Below are 20,910 nucleotides of genomic sequence, written 5' to 3'. Positions count from 1 at the left end.
GCGAGCAATGTGGGAAATACCTGACGTAATGTGTACGTCCTTTGTAGCTCTCGTGGGTGTGGGTATGGCTTGGTACGGCTGTTACCACTACAAAAAGATTCATGGTGAAAATAGCGAATTTAAAAGCGTGTATTACATAGTAAGAGACAACGATCCACGGCAATGTCAGCTCAAGAATCCAGCTCGTACTGAATATACATGTAAATTATAATGTAAAGTTTTTCTGTAATTTTATTTTTATGTGGTTTAGATTGTGATAAAATAAAAACTCAATATTTTTGGTTAACATTTGTTTCAACTTTAAACAGCGGTAGTCCGTAGCACCTACCTATCATTTAGGGCTACGATCCAAAAGCAATGTTAAAACTTTAAATCTGTCATTCTCAACAGTATCTATCTAGTCGCAACGAGCTACAACAATGAATTTATGCAGGAAACTTGTCCACTTGCGCAAATAACAATGACCTGGCTAACATATAAAAGCACCATTAATGAGGTTGAACTTTGAGGCTTCAACTTTGAATTAACTGTAAACATGATATTATAAAATCCAGTCATCCTAATAGTGGGAGATAAATCCGTAAATATATCGAGTTGTTTCAAAACTCCTAATCATTCACACTTACGCCTTAAGAAAATACGTCTGTGATGTTAACTAAACGTCTAGTTTACAGTAGTTTCAAAATGTCATTCACACTCGATTTGACAAACTTTTCAAACAGTGACATTTCTGTCATTGCTAAAGGTCAACAGTATAAACTTCGTGTGCCTACGCAAACATAAAAAAATTGATAGTTCATAGAAGTTTTAGATTAGAATAGACATCTACGGGTACCGCATTCGCTGCCTGAGCTTGTAACCGGCCGGTTGTGTGTTATTATAATCTAGAAAAATGGGATCTCGTTTTCAAGTTGTCCAACAGGGACCTCCTATCGAGGTTTTCCAGTTAAACCGAATGTTTTTAGATGATCCACACCAAAATAAAATCAATTTGAGTATTGGAGGTAAGATTTTCTTTCATAAATTAATTGTACTTACTTTAATTGTTGTGGAAAATCTGTAGTATCGTAAGATCGGTTAATTTGTAACCTAATTACATAAGGTTTAAGCATACTTACGTATTTTAAATTATTTTCGTAGTGATAATTATGGGTATATGCGTATCTTAATTTATATATCGAAGTCACACTATTGATATAGCTATCGGTACATGAAATATTTGCGGTAGTTGTGTCACCTTGTTTTTTTTGCCGCTTTTTTCGCAATGCTAAGTGTACGAACTAGACATAATTATACGTAACTACTTACATTCCACGAGCATAATGGAATATGCAATTGTACCTATGTAAATTTAGTTTTGATTTTCAGCTTAAAACATCCTTTTGAGTGTAATATAATGGGTCTTTTTGAATGAAAGTATTTCTATGCTGAAAGTATGTAATATAACTACTATTGTGATTTACAGCACTACTCATTTAGTTAATTACAAAACTGTGTTTCTGCAGCTTACCGAGATGACATCGGTAAACCATGGGTATTGCCTGTGGTTAGGAAGATGGAGAAACAGATGGCAGCTGATGAGACACTCCTTCATGAATACTTACCAGTCTTAGGTGAGTGCTGATTTAATTACTTAAAAGACTAGGTGCGCTAATCTCACAAAGATATTGGGATACTGGGTTATTCAGTTGATATTGACAAAAACATTTACTAAAACCTCTTATAAGAGATAGGCACATAGAATGCAATAAGGCATACATGAAGAATATGGTCTCACTTTATTTTAGTGATATAAATTAAATGATAAAAAGATATGAAATAGAATATAAATAGATTACTTTAGTGATAATATATTATAAAGAGATTTATTAAATAACTATTTGTAATGACCAAATTGTTGTGATAGAATTTCAGAAAGTTTGTATCAAAAGCTCTTTTGTTAAATTTCCTTTGAACTATTTAATGAAACTAGTACTGAATACCATTTCATGAAAATGTTGATATGAATTCATTCATTCTGCAAGTAGGAGATATTACTTTGTCTTTTTTTGAAAATGTGTATAAACTACAAGGCAATTATTTCTCTGGACTGGCTTTTTTTAGGAAAGTACCAGATTGATTTGAACAAGACTATACCAGCAAACAGAATGTATGCTTCAACTAGCTCATTTCGTTCAACCATTTTTGAGGGAGCCCCGAAACCCGACATACGACAAAACCGCTAGTGGCAATAAAATTATAGGCAAAAGCTTACTCAATTCGACAGTTTGGGACAACTACAAATGAATGAAAACGTAATAACAAATATATAAAAAAAACAACAGGAGTTATCGATAGCATACCTGCGTAAGGATAATTTACTAAAAAAAAGATTGGAAATATAAACAAAATGAAATTGAAAGGTTGCATATCGAATTCAAAAAATAAATATATTTATTACATTGTGCTCTACTAACATCGCGTTATACGCGATGAGCACACGTATTTAACAAACTCGCGTACTCCCGTAATATGCCGTTACATATTGACGGTCTGTGAGAGCGCGTTAGATGAACTACGCCGTGTGCATACTCCTTTACGTAACCTATTAACGCAAAGAAAAACAAAGACACTTCTTCAGAAAAAGTAATTTAAAACATACCTTATCTCTTGCAACTGCTACAGTTTTAAAATAAGAATTCAATAAGTTATCACATTCACAATGCTATATGATAACACCGAAACCATAAAATATTATACCATTTGATTAAAAACCTATTTGTTGTTTTTAATCGGTAATAGGGCATTTTTGCACATAATGTTAATTTAAAAACAAATTGTTGTTCGTTTCATTCAATTTTAAATGATTAATGTAGTAACAAAGTAATTTAGTTCCGACCTTAGAGTGATCAACAAAATCATTACCGCGTGCCGTATCATATAATATACTTTTTTGAGCCGGTTTTTTAAATCTTTAATTACTTCTTTTGCACTGGAGAAGGGTGCGCTCTTACTGACGTGAAAACCACTGGATTGCTTTCTCTATTTCTATAGTCGGGCGCCAAGCGGGAACGCTTTCGCAGAATACCGCAATGAGATTTGATATACTCGGATTTTTAATCTAGAATCACTTACAAATATTAAGTTTTAACAAACTTGTCATCAATTTTGGGGTTGTAGAGTACTGTAAAATCAACTATTTAAGATCATTTACTGAAAAAAAAACAAACAATTTCCCCCGATAAATTTAACGAAGAGTATAATAATATCGTGCAGATTACCTATGGCAGAGCTGAAATAATAACAACTTGGTAACTTCACAAAATAAAATTTTGGTAGTTTAGGGAAATTTTCCAAAATTCAGGGCAATATTAATTTGTCGGTAATGCTGTCCCAAGAAATATATTTTGAAATTATATGATGAGCTAGTTTTTTGTTGCACGTCTGACTACTCATATGTCCTTTGAGGATCGGACTGGGCTGTTCATACGCACTGTATAAGATCATGCAATAGAGCGTAGGGTTTCTCAATTCCAATCGCCCCTTATTCTATCTCAAACTTATATTGCTTTTGTTCGGTGATTTCTAATTACAGTCGGCAATAGGATGACTTACAAGTGCTCAGAATCATGTTACTTAAGATAAAACACAATATTGTTACCTAACCGTCTGACCTGCTTATTTCACCGATTAATTATGGAAATTGTACTTCAGTTTAATCTACGGCCGTAATCAATGACTAGGATTTAATTGGCCAATCTTCAAGGGCAGCTCATGCCGGAGATAACGGGATGAGCGAGTGTAAGGTGTATTTATCTAAAGCTGAAATTATGGAACTATTCACTTAGATAAAACCTGTCAGTACGAGTTGGACTCCGACACGGAGGGCTCTGTACAAATGGGGCAAAGAAAACAAATTGATAGGGTGGCAATTAATTTGGGGCTACTCTTCCTCAATTTTATTTGTCAACTAATTTATGACCATAACTAAAATGCATTAGAAACACATGGAAACACTGTATCATGAGATACAGCCTGCAATGGTAACGAACAGAAAGACAAAAAGCGGGCCCTCATCAATGGGGTCCCGTTTTTACCTTTGAAAGGACTTCATCAAAGTAGATTCTTAACTGAAACTATCTGAAACAAACGGATATATCTAAATAAATATCCATTGATGACTGTGGCCTATCATGACATACACATTTATATAATATCAACGTCCCTTAGTTATGTAAAATATTTATAGTTTAGCCTGTCCGGCCCGCCATTATTAAAAAAAAAAACATTGTTCTTGACATCATCACGACGCTGTAGATAATAACACTGCGTTGTGCGCAAAAAATACCTATTTACTGATAAGAGATAAATGACTATCTTTTTTTATAATGAAGTGAATAATAAGCAGTTGATTATCTAAAGTAGCTGCAATATCGCATCTATATTATCAAGCGTGCTTTTCGCTTTGAAGGTAGGCAGAAATGATGTAAGGCTATCAGAAATTTATGTAAGAATATGAAAGTGTTTTAATTGAAATCAGAAATAATATATAAAAAATAAATAATCCATAATAATATATTAACTAATATTACATAATAAATAATAATATTATTGTTTATTACTTGAATTAGTTAATTACGAATATTTTGTAATCGCCCGATTGACGTCAAATGTTTTCAAACACATCTTATCGTTGTTTGTCTCTAACTTGAACTGAACGGAAATTATTTAAGTTCTGGTTTCATCATTCTAGTTAATCCCGCCCATTCTCACAAAAATAGGGGAATCGAAAGTTTTCCGAATGAGTAATAAACTGGAACTAGTCGTATTAACTATTTTCCACTTTAGATTCCACTCTTGGTCAAAGACCTCCCAAACATCTTCAAAGAGAAACATCCATATTTATACTTCAGTAAAAAGAGCGTATCTTTGCGGAGCTTCACGAAAACCTAAAGTAACCGTCATGAGAAGCTATAAATTTTGTAAACAAGTGTTCAGGAGTTCACAACATTTGGACCAACAAAAAAAATGAATTTGTTTAAGATTTAATAAATTATTAAGTAACAAATATTAATTAACATAAATATTATTTAAGAATAATTATTCGTCAGATTCAGATGTTTCCATTTCTGTGTCAGAATCAGTGACATGTATCACGAAGCTGTCTACAGTTTTATCAATCATCTCATCGATTTTGGAATAAAAATTACGCGTTTGAACAAACAACTCTTTCTTTTTACTTATTATATATTTTAGATAAATTGTATTACGCACCTTTTGACGTTTTTTTCGTGGCGAATTTATTTCCTTAGATGTACTGGCTACTGGCTCCATTATACGTAATAACAAATAAAATTAACGCAACAATTAAAGTAACAACAATAAAAAAGTGATAACGAAACAATAACAAAATTAACAATAACAACCAGATCCGCGATATATGCAAAGCAATGAAACAAACTCGTACGCATTCGAAACTCGAATGATGCGTTTATTTCAAAATGGCGTCCCGATAGTTCACAATCCCTGCGACGGACGCGTTCCGGTACCAAGAAACACAAACGATAGCGCTTTGCGTCGTTAAAATATGATCCGACTAAATTAAATAGGTTGTTACTTTCATATAACCCGTCTATATTTCATGTCGATTGAATATGGTCAATTTATTATTATCTCGCAGTATAAAATGTTTACTTAGTAAAAGATGTTTGTTTACATAATTTATAGCTTCTCGTGACGGGTACTTTAGATCACTGTAAGTCTATATTTTCCTAGAGTTTGTGTGTCGGCCTTTTTTTAAACAAGACTATTAAGTTTCCATTTTCAACGTCAATGTCCACATTGAACAACCTCCTAATTTACCACTTCCTGAATGATCTAGTGTAGAAAAATCGGGCCATGAAACTCAACAGCAAAGCATGTATCACATTGAAAATGTATAACTTTAGCAACTTTATTCCAGGACTGGAACAGTTTACTGCAGCTTCGACATCTATGCTCCTCGGAGAGGACAGCCCTGCGATCGCCGCTGGACGCGTAAGTTGTTCTTCTTTTTAATACCAAGAAATCTTGCTCGTCTTAATCGTAGACAGGAAATGTGCGTTACCTCAGAGGAGGTAGTAGCACTGGTCGACTTTTGGTGTGTGTATCGAGGCCCATAGGAGATGTTTAGTCTTCCAAAAAAGAGTATGTAATGGATCTTTGTGAGGGGGTTAATTTGTGATGATGACCAACACGGTGGTTTTAGTTTTTATAGACCGGGGTTATTAATTACCAAAAGACCCATAATATACGCGGGAAAGGCGAAAATATGGGGTAAATATACGCTTTCATTAATTTTCATTGAATTTCTATCCCTAAATGTATGTTGGTTCCCGGTATGTTTTCTGATCATGATATTTGATCAGCTGATTGACTATAATGGCATGTATTACATCAATATACACCAATTGACAGTATTGACACTACGTGGAGTTCATAATTTATCTGATAACAACACTGAACATATTATATAAGACAGATAACACGAATATGTAGTGTTATTGTTTAGCATTTATGTCAAGGTACGGTTATTACGTCATGATTTTCAACCTTACGGCACTGTATTAAAGATGCTTTTGTCTGAACCTTGACTGTGGGGATCGCTGTTGCAATGTTGATTGACGTCGATCTGCCACTCACAAACGGTCCTATATTAGAACATCCCAGCAAAATATTGCTGATGTTAATACAATTTGATACGTATGCGATAGATGTAAAGTTGATATTCCATTGACACAAGAAGTTCGCTTCGAATAATCTAAGATAGGCAATTACTTGTGAAACGATTGTTCCTTGGCCTTCAATTTTAAAGTCCTACTATCAGCTTATCAATATAAAATTATAAATTGTGTGCGGCATGTTGTCATTTAGTACGTTCCTTTAAGCCTTGCATAGTCTTTTAGTTAGGAATAGGTACAGGAATCGTATGTAATTATGCGAATCACTAGATTGTTCAGGCGCTTATATCTATAGCAGTTACAAACATATACAGACACATATAAAAACATACAATCAGTGTCAAAACCCCTATTCTGCAAAACGCTTTAGGAAATAGGAATAGTTTCAAGTTTAGTCCAATTGCCATTCATTCATCGGCCATTTTAAATAGCAGAATCGGGGCCCAGCATCCCCTTGGCCTATCACAGTTGCAAGTTGCTCCAGAACCATACTCCTTTTAGAACTAGTATTAACTATTCTTCGTAAAAAAATATCTAAATTTATCCATGCATAGCGTTCATCAGTGTTAACACTACCAATGGGTTAACTGATGGCATCCTGTGGGCAACATGACCCTGCCTATAAATACATTGATATTCGCTATGTACGTGCAAAAATTAACTATAGTGTCTTTATGAGTTAAACAATTGTTTCTATTCATAAAAACGTGTGTACCTACAACCCGAAACGAGTTTGTTTTTTAGTAAATTGTGTTGAAGGACACTACTTAATTAATTATGTAGTTAAATTACCTCAAAATTTAGTTTTCAAGCAGGAAAATGCTTTTTGCTCGCCATACTCGGTAACTGAATTAATTTTCGCTTGAGTTCATATAAATATGTAACAATGAAGTGTTTACATCAACATGTATTGTTTGTAACGTATGCTATTTTACTAGCTCATAGTATAGGCGTGAAAGCATAACAAATAAACTCACATATCGGTTATCAGATGTTGGTTATTTCTCGTGGTTTTGGTCCGCCTGGATGTCGGTTATAGCTACAAAAACAACTTCCTTAAACGAAGTCGGATAAAAGCCTATGTGATAATCAAAAGTGTTAGCTACCTCCGTACGAAATTTCGTCGAAATCGGTCAGTACAAATACACTCTTGAATCTTTTGTGCGTTTTAGAAATAAATATCACGTTGAAATAAAACTACTTTTACGGATTTTATCGCGGTTTAACTTTAGAATTTAGATCCCGACGTTTCGCAGCTTACCGTGCTACGGGAGGCACGTGAATACTGCCTCATTTCCTAGCTCTCAAGTGTTGTCGGACTGTCGTCCTATTGGTGTACGAGAGTTGGGGAAAAGATCGTAGCTGGCTGGGCTCAGCGATGCTAACCGGCATGGCGGAAGTGAATAAATTTATTTACCAAAGAAAAAGCTTCAAAGTACAGTATTCCTTTTCAGGCGTTCGGAGTACAAACCCTGTCCGGTACGGGCAGTCTGCGCGTCGGCGCCGAGCTGCTGAACAAGCACCTGAAATACACCACCTTCTACTACTCCGCACCTACCTGGGGTATGTACTGAGATAATCCTTACGTTACAAAAAATTAACCAGTAATTAAAACCGCCAGTAACAACTTTACACCCATAACTTTTAAATGGCTAAAACTCAAATCAAATTGAAATCGCTGAATCATTTGGGGAGCTATGATGAAACAGACAGACACATCGAACTTATAACGCCACTCTTTTTGCGTCGGCAGTTAAAATGAATATATTACCTGACACGTGCCTCCTTAGTTGACAACTAGAACAGACTTACTTGATAAGCTTAGCAAAAAATCCAATGAATCCTTTGGCTGCTTCTTTAGCAAATTCTCTTCGTAGGTACCAAAATCGGTAAACATATTAAAATTATTATATCATATTAGACAATCATAATGATAGGCTATCCAACCTGCCCAGCGCCACATATCGCGTTATCTAGCATACTTAGCGGAATATAACTAAAGATTATCGCTACATGGTTGGTCACTCCAAAATAGTGTTTATAATTTGATTAGATCGTGCGTACATAAAGATCATTTTTGCATAATTGGTGAAGGTATGATCTTTGTACGGAAATGAAACAATCACACTAAAATAATACGGTACAAGTTTGTTGGGATAGATGGATGTTTCTTACTGTTTCGCGCAACTGGTACATAGTTTATGACCTGGATTTACGTTCCCGTGGTTGCCTATACCGTTTTGCCGCCATTTGTCATATTGAAATCATTGGTTACTATAATGATTATGTAGAAACAAAGTTCTTTATGTAATTATTTCATGATAACATTATAAATTTTCGGTGTTTGTGAGAGGTTTCCATTTTTTTTTAGTATAGATCATAATCATCTAACATCACAATCGGTCCATTCTATCACAAATTTTCTAGATTATATCCAAGTCAAGAGATATGTTTAATCATTGGTTGAATTCGACTATAATTAAAATGACTATCAGTGTAATAAAAATATAGGGAAACAATAACTGAAAAAAGAGGTTGAAATTGACATAGAAAGATTAAGTAACTTAATAGTTTACTTGGTAAATTAGGCCCGAGGCAATTCCCTTGCCAAACAAAGGTCAAGCAGTTATATGACAAAATACTGTGAAAACTCAATCGCTTTCGTTCAAAAAAACAATATGCTAGCTATCTTTAATACTAAACGAAACTTTATAGGTAAATCTTTAGTTTAAGTAGACGAATGAACCTTTTTCTTAGAAAGATACACTCATTTTTTTAAAACTATTTTGGCCAGTCTCCTAAAAACTTTTCCTTCTCATCATCCAGAGAACCACCACCTGGTCTTCGTGAACTCCGGTTTCACATCCCCGCGCACCTACCGCTACTGGAACGCCAAGACTCGCTCCATAGACTTCGACGGACTCATCGAGGACCTCCGCTCAGCGCCCGAGAACTCCGTCATACTGCTGCACGCTTGCGCCCACAACCCGACCGGCATCGACCCCAGCCAGGAGCAATGGGAGAAGATTGCTGATGTTATGGAGGTAAGGGCTATGTTAAGCTGACCTTGACCTTCAATATGCTTTGTCTCACCAAGTTTCGTTGCACTCATGTTCCATCTAAGAAGTTTGCTAAGGACATTGCTGATGTTATGGAGGTATAGGCTATGTTAAACGTGTTCAAACTGAACTGACGTTAAGTTTCCTTGTTGGAAAAGTTGTTTCACCAAGTTTCGTTGCGTAAATGTTCTATCTAAGAAGTTTGCTAACGACGTTAATAAGGTCCCATGAAATGTCTTTGCTGTATTACGGTAGAGAATGTGCATTTCAATAGTGTGTGTCCCTTTTAGGGAAAATATTTTGTTGGTAAAAGTTGAAATGTTTATTTTTATAAACACTATTTTGGTTCAAAAAAAATCTTGGATTTGCATAAGGTATTTTCTTTTTAAGTTCTCCAGATATTTTTTTCTAATTTGTCATGTATTTGTAGGTTTACTATCGATTTATTTTCATAATACATAGAATCATCGATCATATTATAAGAGTAACCCTAATATTCCAGGAGCGCAAGTTGTTCCCGTTCTTCGACAGCGCGTACCAGGGCTTCGCGTCGGGCGACCTGGACCGCGACGCGTGGGCGGTGCGCTACTTCGTCAAGCGCGGCTTCGAGCTCATCTGCGCGCAGTCCTACGCCAAGAACTTCGGCTTGTACAGTGAGTACTCATGTTTTGCTTATCTGAACTTAACTTGATGTTTTCTTGTATGCACTTTTTTACATCTGTTATACTCTCTACAATGATGGTAATGCCCGTTTTATTCATTGCTTCCACTTCCAACTAGGCCGGCCTATAAAGGAGTGGCCGCGTAGACATGGCATGTCTATCTACTGAATCCTGTTGCGCATAGCTACTCACACCTATTGAGCATTACATACAAATTGCAGTCGAAAAAAACTCAGTATTCAAATACGGTACTATGATAAAACTGACAACGTCACGCTGTCTTTATCACCCAGCCTTTGTCGCTGAAAATGCGTGTGAAAATGACCAGCGTGTTTCTAAAATACAGACATCACGAGCATGTATCTTTGTTTAAACCTTCTTCCCTTGGTTTGAAACCCATTTCAGAAGACTGACATATATGTTCTCATATCCAATCTCTTTACTGTATGTATATATTCCCCCCTCAGACGAGCGTGTGGGTAACCTAGCGTGTGTGATCTCTGACGCGAGCCTGGTTCCCGCGATGAAGTCTCAGCTGACGTGGATCATCCGCGGCATGTACTCCAACCCGCCCGCTCACGGCGCGCGCGTCGTCGCCAATGTACTCGCCAACAAGCAGCTCTTCGACGAATGGTATGTTTCATCTAGATTAGACTGTTTATTTTTAATGTCTCCCGCAGATTCGTGGTAGTTCAGCAGGTTAGCTTGCGATAGTACATGTTTCAAACTACTCCGATTACATATGATCTCAAAAAGAAATACCGTGTTAACTTGCTAGGTTTTGTACTAATGTTACTAGTGTAAAATTAATAAATATAACTTATTTATAAAAAAAGAACTATTGAGAAGCCATTTGATGCAATGTAGTGTACTTTCTAACCACCACAATGGGAACTTAAATGCTTTAAATGGGCACTAATTTAGACCATCTTTGTAGCAGCTGGCTACCCTCGTCATAAAAAACTCCAACCTTGATTTAGGTTTGACTAACTTATTTATATTAGAATGTATGACAGGTTGAGTGTAGCTCTACCATGAAACATACATTATTAGAAAGATGTACTCACGTTCTACTTTTGTCACCACTTTTACTAAAAAGTTGAATTCATAATTTTTGTCTTGCAGGAGGGAACACATTAAAGCCATGGCCACTCGAGTCATCCAGATGAGAGAGGCTTTGAGGGCAGAGCTAATCAAGTAAGTTACTTCAACGTTTACGAAGTTTAAAACTTACTTATATTGAAATAAGATTCAAAATTCACCTTCAATATTACTACAACTAAAATTCAGTTCTAGGGTTATAGAAATAAGATTCGTATTTGTCTAACTGTAACTGGTATTCCCGCAGACTGGGCACCCCCGGCAGCTGGGACCACATCGTGAAGCAGATCGGTCTGTTCTCGTACACGGGGCTGACGCAGCGGCAGTCCGAGCACCTGGTGGAGGAGTACCACATCTACCTGCTGAAGTCGGGCCGCATCAACATGTGCGGCCTCAACCCCGCCAACGTGCAGTACATGGCCAGGGCCATGCACGACGCCGTCCTCAAGTTCCCCGCTGACGAGTAAACCATTTCATCATATTTTTGATCGCAACTTGTGTGGGCGGGTGTTTTGTTATAGCTAGCTGATTTTCAACTTTATTCCCTGTGATGTAGAGTTGAATTTCTTAAAATCAAAGTGTTTGTGTTATGCATAACTCTTGTTGTGAATTCCGCTCACACAATTTTCAATTTTAACTGCAGTTGAAATAGGGACGTGTTTACATTGAAGCTTAATCATCTGTGTTACCTATCACTAGAGAAATACAATCAGTGCTCATACCGCGGCAATGCTCCGTCGCTTTCGTTTTATATACAAACGAAAAAGATGAGAATATTTATGTAACATTAACAAAGGAGGCTAAAGAAAAAGTTTTTAAGCGAATGTAAACACGTCCATAAAACGTAAATAAATTGTTATTTATTAGACAATTGTTCACAGCTACACAACATAGGTAATTCACATAACTGTCGGTGTTAGCTTTTCATAAGCAGCTAGATCAATGTTTAGTATGTACTAATATGTATAATGTTGGCTAAAGTAAGAGGTACAGAATTGCTCAAACGTTTTGGAACTGAAGATTTTATTAAATACACCAAACTTAAGATTATGACAAGACCAAAAAAAGCTTAAAAAAATCATTATTGACAAGTTGGAACGGAAGTACATGGTCGTATTTAAAGTAACGCTTTTGCTCATAAAATTTTATAAATTAAGCAAAGGAATAGTTCAGAAATGACGGTAAATAAATGCTCTTGTTGGATACAAATATATCTTGAGTTAAATGGAATACCTCTTTTAAAAAGACATTTTATTCCTAAGTTCCAAACTAAAACATCTTATAATAAGTTAAATTATATTGCCTGCTCTTACTTAGCACAACTTTTTATTTTCAGTGTAGCAATACTAGCAATATTAGTAGTTCCTCCATTTAATATTTAGCTATTTACAACCTCATTATGTAAGTTACATTTCTACAAGTATTAGCCAATAACTGCCGCATTCAGAAATGTTAATCAGATCAGTCACCATTAAGTGTTAAAATATATCTGTTTCTGTCAGTGCCAGCTTAGGTATGGTGTGTCCTGCTCCCTGTGGTAAACACCATTAATGCCTTTTGGTTTAACAAAAAATAAACACTCAATATTTCCGAATTTTAATGAGTGCCACATGGGCCAGTGACCATGATTTCGCTAATGGTCATTGTAAAACAGAATGCAGAGTTAAAAAGACAATAACGTCACTGAGACTGGTCTCCTAGTCACGTGAGTCGTAAGTCTCAAAGATGTAGCGAACGGTTGTAGAAATGTGACTTATTGAGAGGGCTTAGTTTTACAACGATACAATATCTATATATTCCGTTCAAAACGGGTCAGCGTTTAACGTGAAAGGAAGATCAAAGCTTATGAAGGCTCTTTCTTAAAACATAATGGAGTTTAGACTTTTACAAGTTAGGCAATTAATATTGCTGAGAGCGTATTCCACCTTTTTTCTATCTAGAAGTCGCGGAATTATAGACTTATATACGGCATAAGCTGTCTTAAGATATTTATGTCAACAAACTTTGACCATTTAAATCTTGCCTATACGCAAGTGAAAACGCGACTTTACATTTTGTGCGAAAGGGCCTCTACAGCACTAATGAAAACGAGATTAAACGTCTCTAGTCCAGTTTGGCTAATTGTAGAACATAACATTTGTTTTTACCCCAAATAATATTTTGATATTAGACAAAGCCTTAGAAATTACTTTTTTATAATATGTTTACAGATTATATTGCGTTTGATAAACAAGATATTGGAATTTATCAAGATTGGTTTTTATAAATTGGTACTTTTAGGTACCATAGAAGATCGCTAACTATTGGTACGATTGGACCACGCGCTATGACAAACGAACAAACACTACTTAATCGCATTTTTTATACAAATTATGAAGTTTTAATATTTACTCTATGATATTTCTGCTTTCTTCTTTTATTTTTACTGAAATATCTATTTTTAATGCATTTTTATTGAATTAAATGTTCGAGTAATCTAGTGGCGACCTCTTTTTAACACGAGCTAGAGATTAAAAATTCAATGTTACTGTTGAGTTACAAAAGGGATTCTAAAAATTATGTAATATTTAACAGCGCTTTCACAAATATACGATCGCATACATAATTAAAAAGTACACAAAGCTGCTATAGAACATAGCTAATTAGCTATTGAAGACAAACTGCTCATGTTTCTATACTCCTTGCTATATTAAGATCTGAACATCTGACACTCTTCAATGCTGACCACAGAGTATTAAAAAAGAGCAATAATATTTTTAAAACGTGTCTTTACACACAATATTTTTATATTAAATCATTTTTATCAACTCGTTACCAGATTATTTGGCTGTGATTGATATTTGAAATTATTTGACGATTATTTTTATTATTATACACTGCCGGATTTAATCGTGTTTACCGACCGACGGGTCCCAGATGGCTTTTATTTTCGTTTTAATTATAATCTAAAATCGCAGTATTAAACGCTTTTAGTTCAGTTCAACGAGTTTACAATACCATTGCTTTTCAATGTATATTTTTATGTAGGATTATTATAAGATATTATTATGTTGCAATTACATAATCTCACTTGTTATATTGTTGTTTCATTTTTTACCTCTTCCGTAGTAAATGTGTGGTTTTTATTTCCAGCGATGCTCGTTCGAAATTGTAGCGAGGTGACTGAAAGCGATTTGCGAACGGTATGTGTTATTACCGGTGACGGGACCATGTAAATGTTCTATTGGGTTGGATAATAAAACATCATTGATAACAACACAGACCGTTTGGATATTATTTCTTACTAATTGTGTTAAGCTTTTCACTACAAAACACTCCGCCAAAGCTAAAGCATCGTAGACGAGGTAACGCAAATGTCAAATCACCTTTTAATTAGGTGGTAAAATGAAACGTTATGGAATGCCGCGTTATCGTGAAGAAAAAAAGGGTCGTCAACAGTATGATCAAATAATCATGTCGTTACAATGAAAATGATTGTTTTAACGAATGTCGACCTAATTCTATTTTGAGGCCTAAAAAAGCTTTATTAATCAATAATGTAAATCTCTTCGACTAGTGCTATAGCCTAACTACGTCGAATGAAAAATCACACTTGAATTGTGTTACCTCGTTTATGAAAGGTCGTTAGGTATTGCTCTTGTTGTGAAAATGGCAGACTTTCTCTGGCGAGTGTTTCTAGTCTTCTCTTTGTTAGGTGATTTTCTACAGCTTTCTACTCATTTCCGCAAGGGTTTATATGAATGTGGTTATTGTAAAATGAGACTGTCTATTCTTCATCAGTTTCTTTGTAAAACATTGAACGAATAATTACTTTAAAAGTAAAGTCCGGGCTTAGGGACCATGACCACTTAACGAACTGCATTCTGACTGCAATATATCACTGGTATTGATGGGTATTTATAATTTTAATCGAGTTAATAAACTTGTTATATATTTTACGTCAACAGCTGAGGAGCAACTTGCAGTACCTCTACACTGCCTAAACACGAGACTTATATACAAAATAGTTCTATATTGTTCACAAGTCCCATTTTACGAGATTATTTAAAAACTTTTTACTACAAATAAATAACTATAAGTAATATTTGTTTTCTTTACCTTGTAACTTGTACCTCCTTGTAAAACCCTAAGTCTAGATACCAGGTAAGTAAAAAGCAATGCTTTTAATTTTATATTTTATTATAAATAAAACGTCTATGTCTCCATAGCATCTTCGCTTGGCGGTGTAGCAACAGCTATCAGTGGTCTTGACGCGAAACGATTCGTAACTGAAATAAAAGAGAAACGGCTTATTTATTTATATGGAAACAACAAAACTAAAACTCTTCGGGACGATATCAACATTTTTATTTCAATTGTAAAATTATACATTATTTCTAAAAAAACTAGTTGCTAATTAAACTACAAGGCAAGATTGTCTTAAGCAGAGAGCATTAATTCGACCGCCGTCTGTGGTGCACGGCCGTTCTCTTTCTAGCATTAGCAAATAATGCATTAAATAATGCTTTTATTTGGTTCTAAGTGGCAGAAAAGGAAAAAGCTACAAAATGTAGTTCAAACCGAGCATCCTTGCGATCGCCGTGCACGGTGCACTGTTGTCTCTTATAGAAAAAAATAAAAGCTACTGCTAATTAAAAATTATTGAGTCTAAATATTATCCAACTCACATTGTTCATTGATCTGCAAGTCTAGCAGCTCGATGTAGTTCTGCTTGTTGTCGCCGCCGACGGCCACGCTGTAGGGCGCGTCCGGACACGCCGCCGCGCACAGCGCCTGCCCCACGCGACACACGCGCTCACTCACCTGCGTCGGCGGGGAACTGACACACGTATAACGTTAATTGTGTCATCTTGAATTTATATTATTTAATACTGTATGAAGTTTCGAATGTTCCCATGATCCGTACTCCTTAGTACCGATCACGGAAACAAAATTAACTACTTTCAAAACCGACTTCAAATAAAAAAAAAGGGTATTATATATACGGTTCTAAAAACCAATAAATCATTATACAACTTTAGGAAATTGAAACAGGAGCAGGCTTATTTTGAAAGAATGGAAGAAAATAAATGAACTTAAGACGTTGCATTATGCACGCAGCTACTAATATACTCCAAACTGAATTATTTGCAGTTATACTCACGTAGAAATATCCCAAGTCTTGAGCTTTTCGTCCGTACTGACTGTGACCATGAGTCCGGGCACGCGGTCGCTCAGGATGAGGCCGGTCACCTCCTTGTCGTGCGCGTCCAGCGTCCACAGCGGCTCGTCCTGTCTGCAGTCCACGTACGCTACTTTACCTGTGTTGTTGCTCATCTGGAAGATTAAATAACATCAAGGTTAGGGTAAAAGAGTTACAGTGATACTTATGATAAAGTAGCTTTGGCCAGCGCTTCGTTCCGTAACGAGTTGAAAATTATACCACGAGAGCCTTTTTAAATCGGGGTGGAAAGTATCATGTGTTATTTATTTAAAATTAATGTGTTGTTATTACCAAATTTTGTCCAAATCCGTTCAGTAGATTTAACGTGAAAGACGAATAATAAATAATATATCCGAATCTTTTTCTCGGTTGAACAGTAAACGAACTCGCGGATGATATAACAAAAACATCTAATAGCGAAGCAACAACCTTGCAACTAATTATCCTTAACACGAGTACAAACCGCAAAGCAGTATGGGTTCTGCGTGTCCCAGACGACGCGCTCGATCTCTGGCGCGAGGCTCCAGGCGCGGCAGGCGGCGGGGCTGCGGCAGTCCCACGCGCGCGCGAACCCGTCACACGACCCGCCCAGCAGCGTCTGAGCCTCCAGCGGGTGGAACGCTAGGGATTGTACCTGGGGATACAGTTACTCAATACTGAATATTCAATCATTTATTGCATTCCATATGTTACAGAGATGGTACAAAAAAAGAACAGTTAGCAATATGGACCCTGTTGGGCACGCAAAAATTTTGTAGAGAGGCAAAGAGCAGAACCCGGTTTTAATGCATTACGGAATACTCCACTGCCTTGGTGACAAATATCCTGTAATGACACAATTGACTAATGTGTCAACTCCAGCTAGCTTAGTTTGAATCTATTTGAAAAAATGACGTTTTTCAAATTGGCATCTTGTAAAATTCAAAACTTTTGGTTAAACAATTAGTCATGATCAATAATTAGAGTTAATATGAAATTTTATTATTTGGCTTAAAATAAGAAGAAGAAATAAATACAACCATGTCACAATAATAGTAGAATTGAAATCCATACCTTATCAGTACAGCTGTCTATTTTAGTGTGCGGCATGCCTTGATCCAAGTCCCATAACAGCACCGTACTATCTGCTGACCCACTCGCTAACACATGCCTGTGAAATACAAGAAACAAGACAAAACATATAAATCAATTAATTCAACAAGGAAATATTAATCATACAAGTTAACTCAGTTTATGACCATATCTATACTGTGACTAGTAGATCACTTTCATCATCCATTTATGAGCTGGACCTATGCGTACCATGAACTGTTCACAAAAATCCATTTCGCGGAAAAAACTTGACAGACCAGAGACACATTTCTGACATTAGTGTTTACTCCAGAGCTACACAAATCCTTACTTCTTCGGATGATGTTAAAAATCTTCAGATCACATACTCTATGACAACCAGAATTCATACAGGCATTCATGTATAAAACAAAATTATATCGAACGCGGGAAGCGATCCCACGTCTAGCTTGCGGTGGTCATCACCACTCAGGTACTCATACAGTAACATAAATCATATTAAAGTAGTGTACATACGTAAAGTTCCTATTCCATGACAGATCCAAAACGGCGTCCTTGTGTCCGACCCGTTTTGTTTTCTTCTTTTTATTTGGTTTTTTACCGAGCTTGAATGCTGGCTCCAAGCAGTTCTCAATGTCTAAGTCCCATACTTGGATCACTGGGTCCATGCCGCCTAGGGCACAAAGATTACCTGGAAAAGAAGAAAAATAATGTTCTTATTTGGTGTCATGAAGTACTGTGTGGCTCAGAGTGCACATCGGAATTTGTGTTTAAAATATCATAAGAACCAAAAATCTAAAAGTTTATTAAACATGTGAAGGCTGCGAATAAGTAATTGGAATCAAATAAAAATTTGTTTGTACATACAGCTTTGTAAAAAGGAGAGAAAATCTAGCGATTCTATAATCTCTCTAATGTAGCTGCTAAAGTCAGTTAGCAGGATTAAATGACTGAAAGCAAGATGTATTTAAAGCTAAATTTATTACAATTACATATTATTTTGCGAGGCGAATTCACAATTCGTAATTTTTTTACGGAATCTAGACTGACTCAAAGAGAGTAAAAAAACTGCGCGAATTTAACAGCGAAACATAATTAAGTCACCGTTTACCATTAAAAAAAAAATATAATGAATTCTTACCAGGATTGGGATCAGAGGGGTCATGGCTCAGCCACTCTATGCACAGCGGGAACCATGGCAGTATTATGTCGTGGTGCACGTAAAAGGAATCCTCCTCTTTGTTGTAAACTGAAATATACACAAAAAGTTTTCAATAAGTTCTCTCAAGCTTATCAGTCAGTATGGATCTTACAAGCATTTGTCGCTTTATTTTATTTACCTTATTGCATGTTTGTAGAAAATAAACCATCACAAAATAGCCAGAAAGATGTTTCATATTACAATATAGTAAATAAAAAACTTGGAAAGTCTAAAAATTCAAAATTATTATCTTTCCTTCTACACTCAGGTTAAGGCACATTTTTAGTTCAATAACAGATCATTTATTGGCTGGTATTACAGTTTTGCTTTGCTTACTGTATACTTCTAGGACACTGGCGTCACTCTCCACATGGCCCACTAAAAGGAGGTTGTCATTTGGTTTGATAATGTCATCTTCTTCATCACTGTCTGGACCCTCCGTCTACAAAATAAATAACTTTCAATATCATAATATATATTAAAATGAAATTAATGTTTATGTAGCACAACCAATATGTGTGTTAGTCAACAATATTGATTGTGTGTGAGTACATAAGTGTGTATTTGAATCAGCTAGTGTAAATAAATATGTTTGTAAATCAACAAGTGCTTGTTTGACAGACTGTTAGTTTGTGTCATCAAGTGTGTGAGTAGATGTGTGTATAACAGGCAATCAGAGAGTGGGTGAGTGTTCATCTTACCCTTATCTGCACATTTTCACTCAAATCTCCCAAGTTAGGTAAAGTTGCTACTGTGCCAATACCAACTGGATTAACTGTGAACAAAGATAAATCATTTGAGATAAAACTAAAATTCTATTCAGTAAGCCTAGATGTATACAATTTGCAAGTTTAGCTGTGGCTGAATGGGAATACTATTTCATGGAAATGATAAATTTATTTTCTTTTTAAAACCAACTTACTATTGTCTTCTTGGTCATAATTTTCAAAGTTGAATTCGTCATTTGGATCTGCCGGAGGCTCACTAGGGGCGACATTTTCTTCACCTTCCTCATCACTCTGGTCATCACCAGCTTCTGTTAATCTAAAAATAGAATAACTAACATTACAAACGAGAAAGTGTGTGTGGATGTGTCTGTATGCTTGTGTGTGTTATATACACACACAATGTTACCTCTTCAAACCCAAATGGCTGGACGGATAAAGATGTGTTTATTTAGACGGATGCAAAGAAATTTAGTGTGAAGCTAGCTTACGCCTTGGTTTAACTTGAGGCTATTTTTATCTGACTCAGTAAAAGGCGGGTTGAGTTTTCGTCAAACCGATATCTACGCGGGAAAAGCCGCAAGCGACAGCCAGTAAATCATGCTTTAACTTACAATACGTCTTCACGAGCATAATTTCATAATGTTAAAGACTACACATGCAACATAGACGTATTGGTATTATGGTAAAACTTCTCTTACTTTAAATCTTCTGCTGTCTGTTTGATAATCTTCTCCAACTCTTTTTCTGTCAATTCTATCTGTAATTGATTTAATACAATCATTTATTATGATAGATTTTATAGGATATTTGTTCAGAAGTTATTCCTTTTTATTTACGTACCTTTTCCGGCACCGCTTTCGCAACACCGCGTCGCACAAAGTGCATGCAAGATATCAAACTAACTGTTGGTGTTGTTTCGTCCATATTTATGGTAATATTTTTGCTTTTAATAAAGATTTTACAATAACACGACGAAAATCCACCAAAAATCACATGTACCAATGTGAGTTTGACATTGACACATATAACCAAAACATTGCTTTGTCAAAAACAGTTTTTGACAATGTTGCTGTAATAAATATATATAATGAATAAAATAAAATAAATAAAAACGAGTTTATCTATGGTCTTAAATATCAAACATCACCCAAGATAAGTTTTCTCATTGTTTTGGGTTAAATTAACTA

General features: G+C 35.7%; 2 protein-coding genes across 3 annotated transcripts; one reads left to right on the top strand and one right to left on the bottom strand.

Moving 5' to 3' along the window:
* Window positions 1–737: 737 nt before the first annotated feature.
* On the top strand, window positions 738–15,602 carry LOC113492937 (aspartate aminotransferase, cytoplasmic). Of its 2 annotated transcripts, XM_026870674.1 has the most exons (11): window positions 738–1,004; window positions 1,506–1,613; window positions 5,942–6,015; window positions 8,153–8,261; window positions 9,525–9,742; window positions 10,260–10,410; window positions 10,887–11,052; window positions 11,545–11,616; window positions 11,768–11,983; window positions 14,653–14,702; window positions 15,468–15,602. In XM_026870674.1, the coding sequence occupies exons 1-10, from the start codon at window positions 893–895 to the stop codon at window positions 14,672–14,674; spliced, it is 1,248 nt and encodes a 415-aa protein (XP_026726475.1). In that variant the 5' UTR covers window positions 738–892; the 3' UTR covers window positions 14,675–14,702; window positions 15,468–15,602. The 2 variants fall into 2 exon arrangements, with proteins under 2 accessions (XP_026726475.1, XP_026726474.1); XM_026870673.1 differs by lacking the exon at window positions 15,468–15,602 and having other exon boundaries at window positions 14,653–14,780.
* Window positions 15,603–15,681: 79 nt separating this feature from the next.
* Window positions 15,682–20,761, bottom strand: LOC113492936 (periodic tryptophan protein 1 homolog). Its single transcript, XM_026870672.1, has 12 exons — window positions 20,564–20,761; window positions 20,422–20,480; window positions 19,918–20,039; window positions 19,697–19,770; window positions 19,332–19,437; window positions 18,936–19,043; window positions 18,311–18,485; window positions 17,777–17,873; window positions 17,187–17,357; window positions 16,664–16,836; window positions 16,188–16,339; window positions 15,682–15,788 (listed from the first exon to the last, which is right to left on the bottom strand). Exons 1-12 carry the CDS (start codon window positions 20,645–20,647, stop codon window positions 15,715–15,717), a joined length of 1,395 nt encoding a protein of 464 aa, XP_026726473.1. The 5' UTR covers window positions 20,648–20,761; the 3' UTR covers window positions 15,682–15,714.
* Between the last annotated feature and the right edge of the window lie 149 nt (window positions 20,762–20,910).

The sequence above is a fragment of the Trichoplusia ni genome, chromosome 4 (assembly GCF_003590095.1).
Source record: "Trichoplusia ni isolate ovarian cell line Hi5 chromosome 4, tn1, whole genome shotgun sequence".
Lineage (NCBI taxonomy): Eukaryota > Metazoa > Arthropoda > Insecta > Lepidoptera > Noctuidae > Trichoplusia > Trichoplusia ni.
This window is presented reverse-complemented; position numbering and strand designations above follow the sequence as displayed.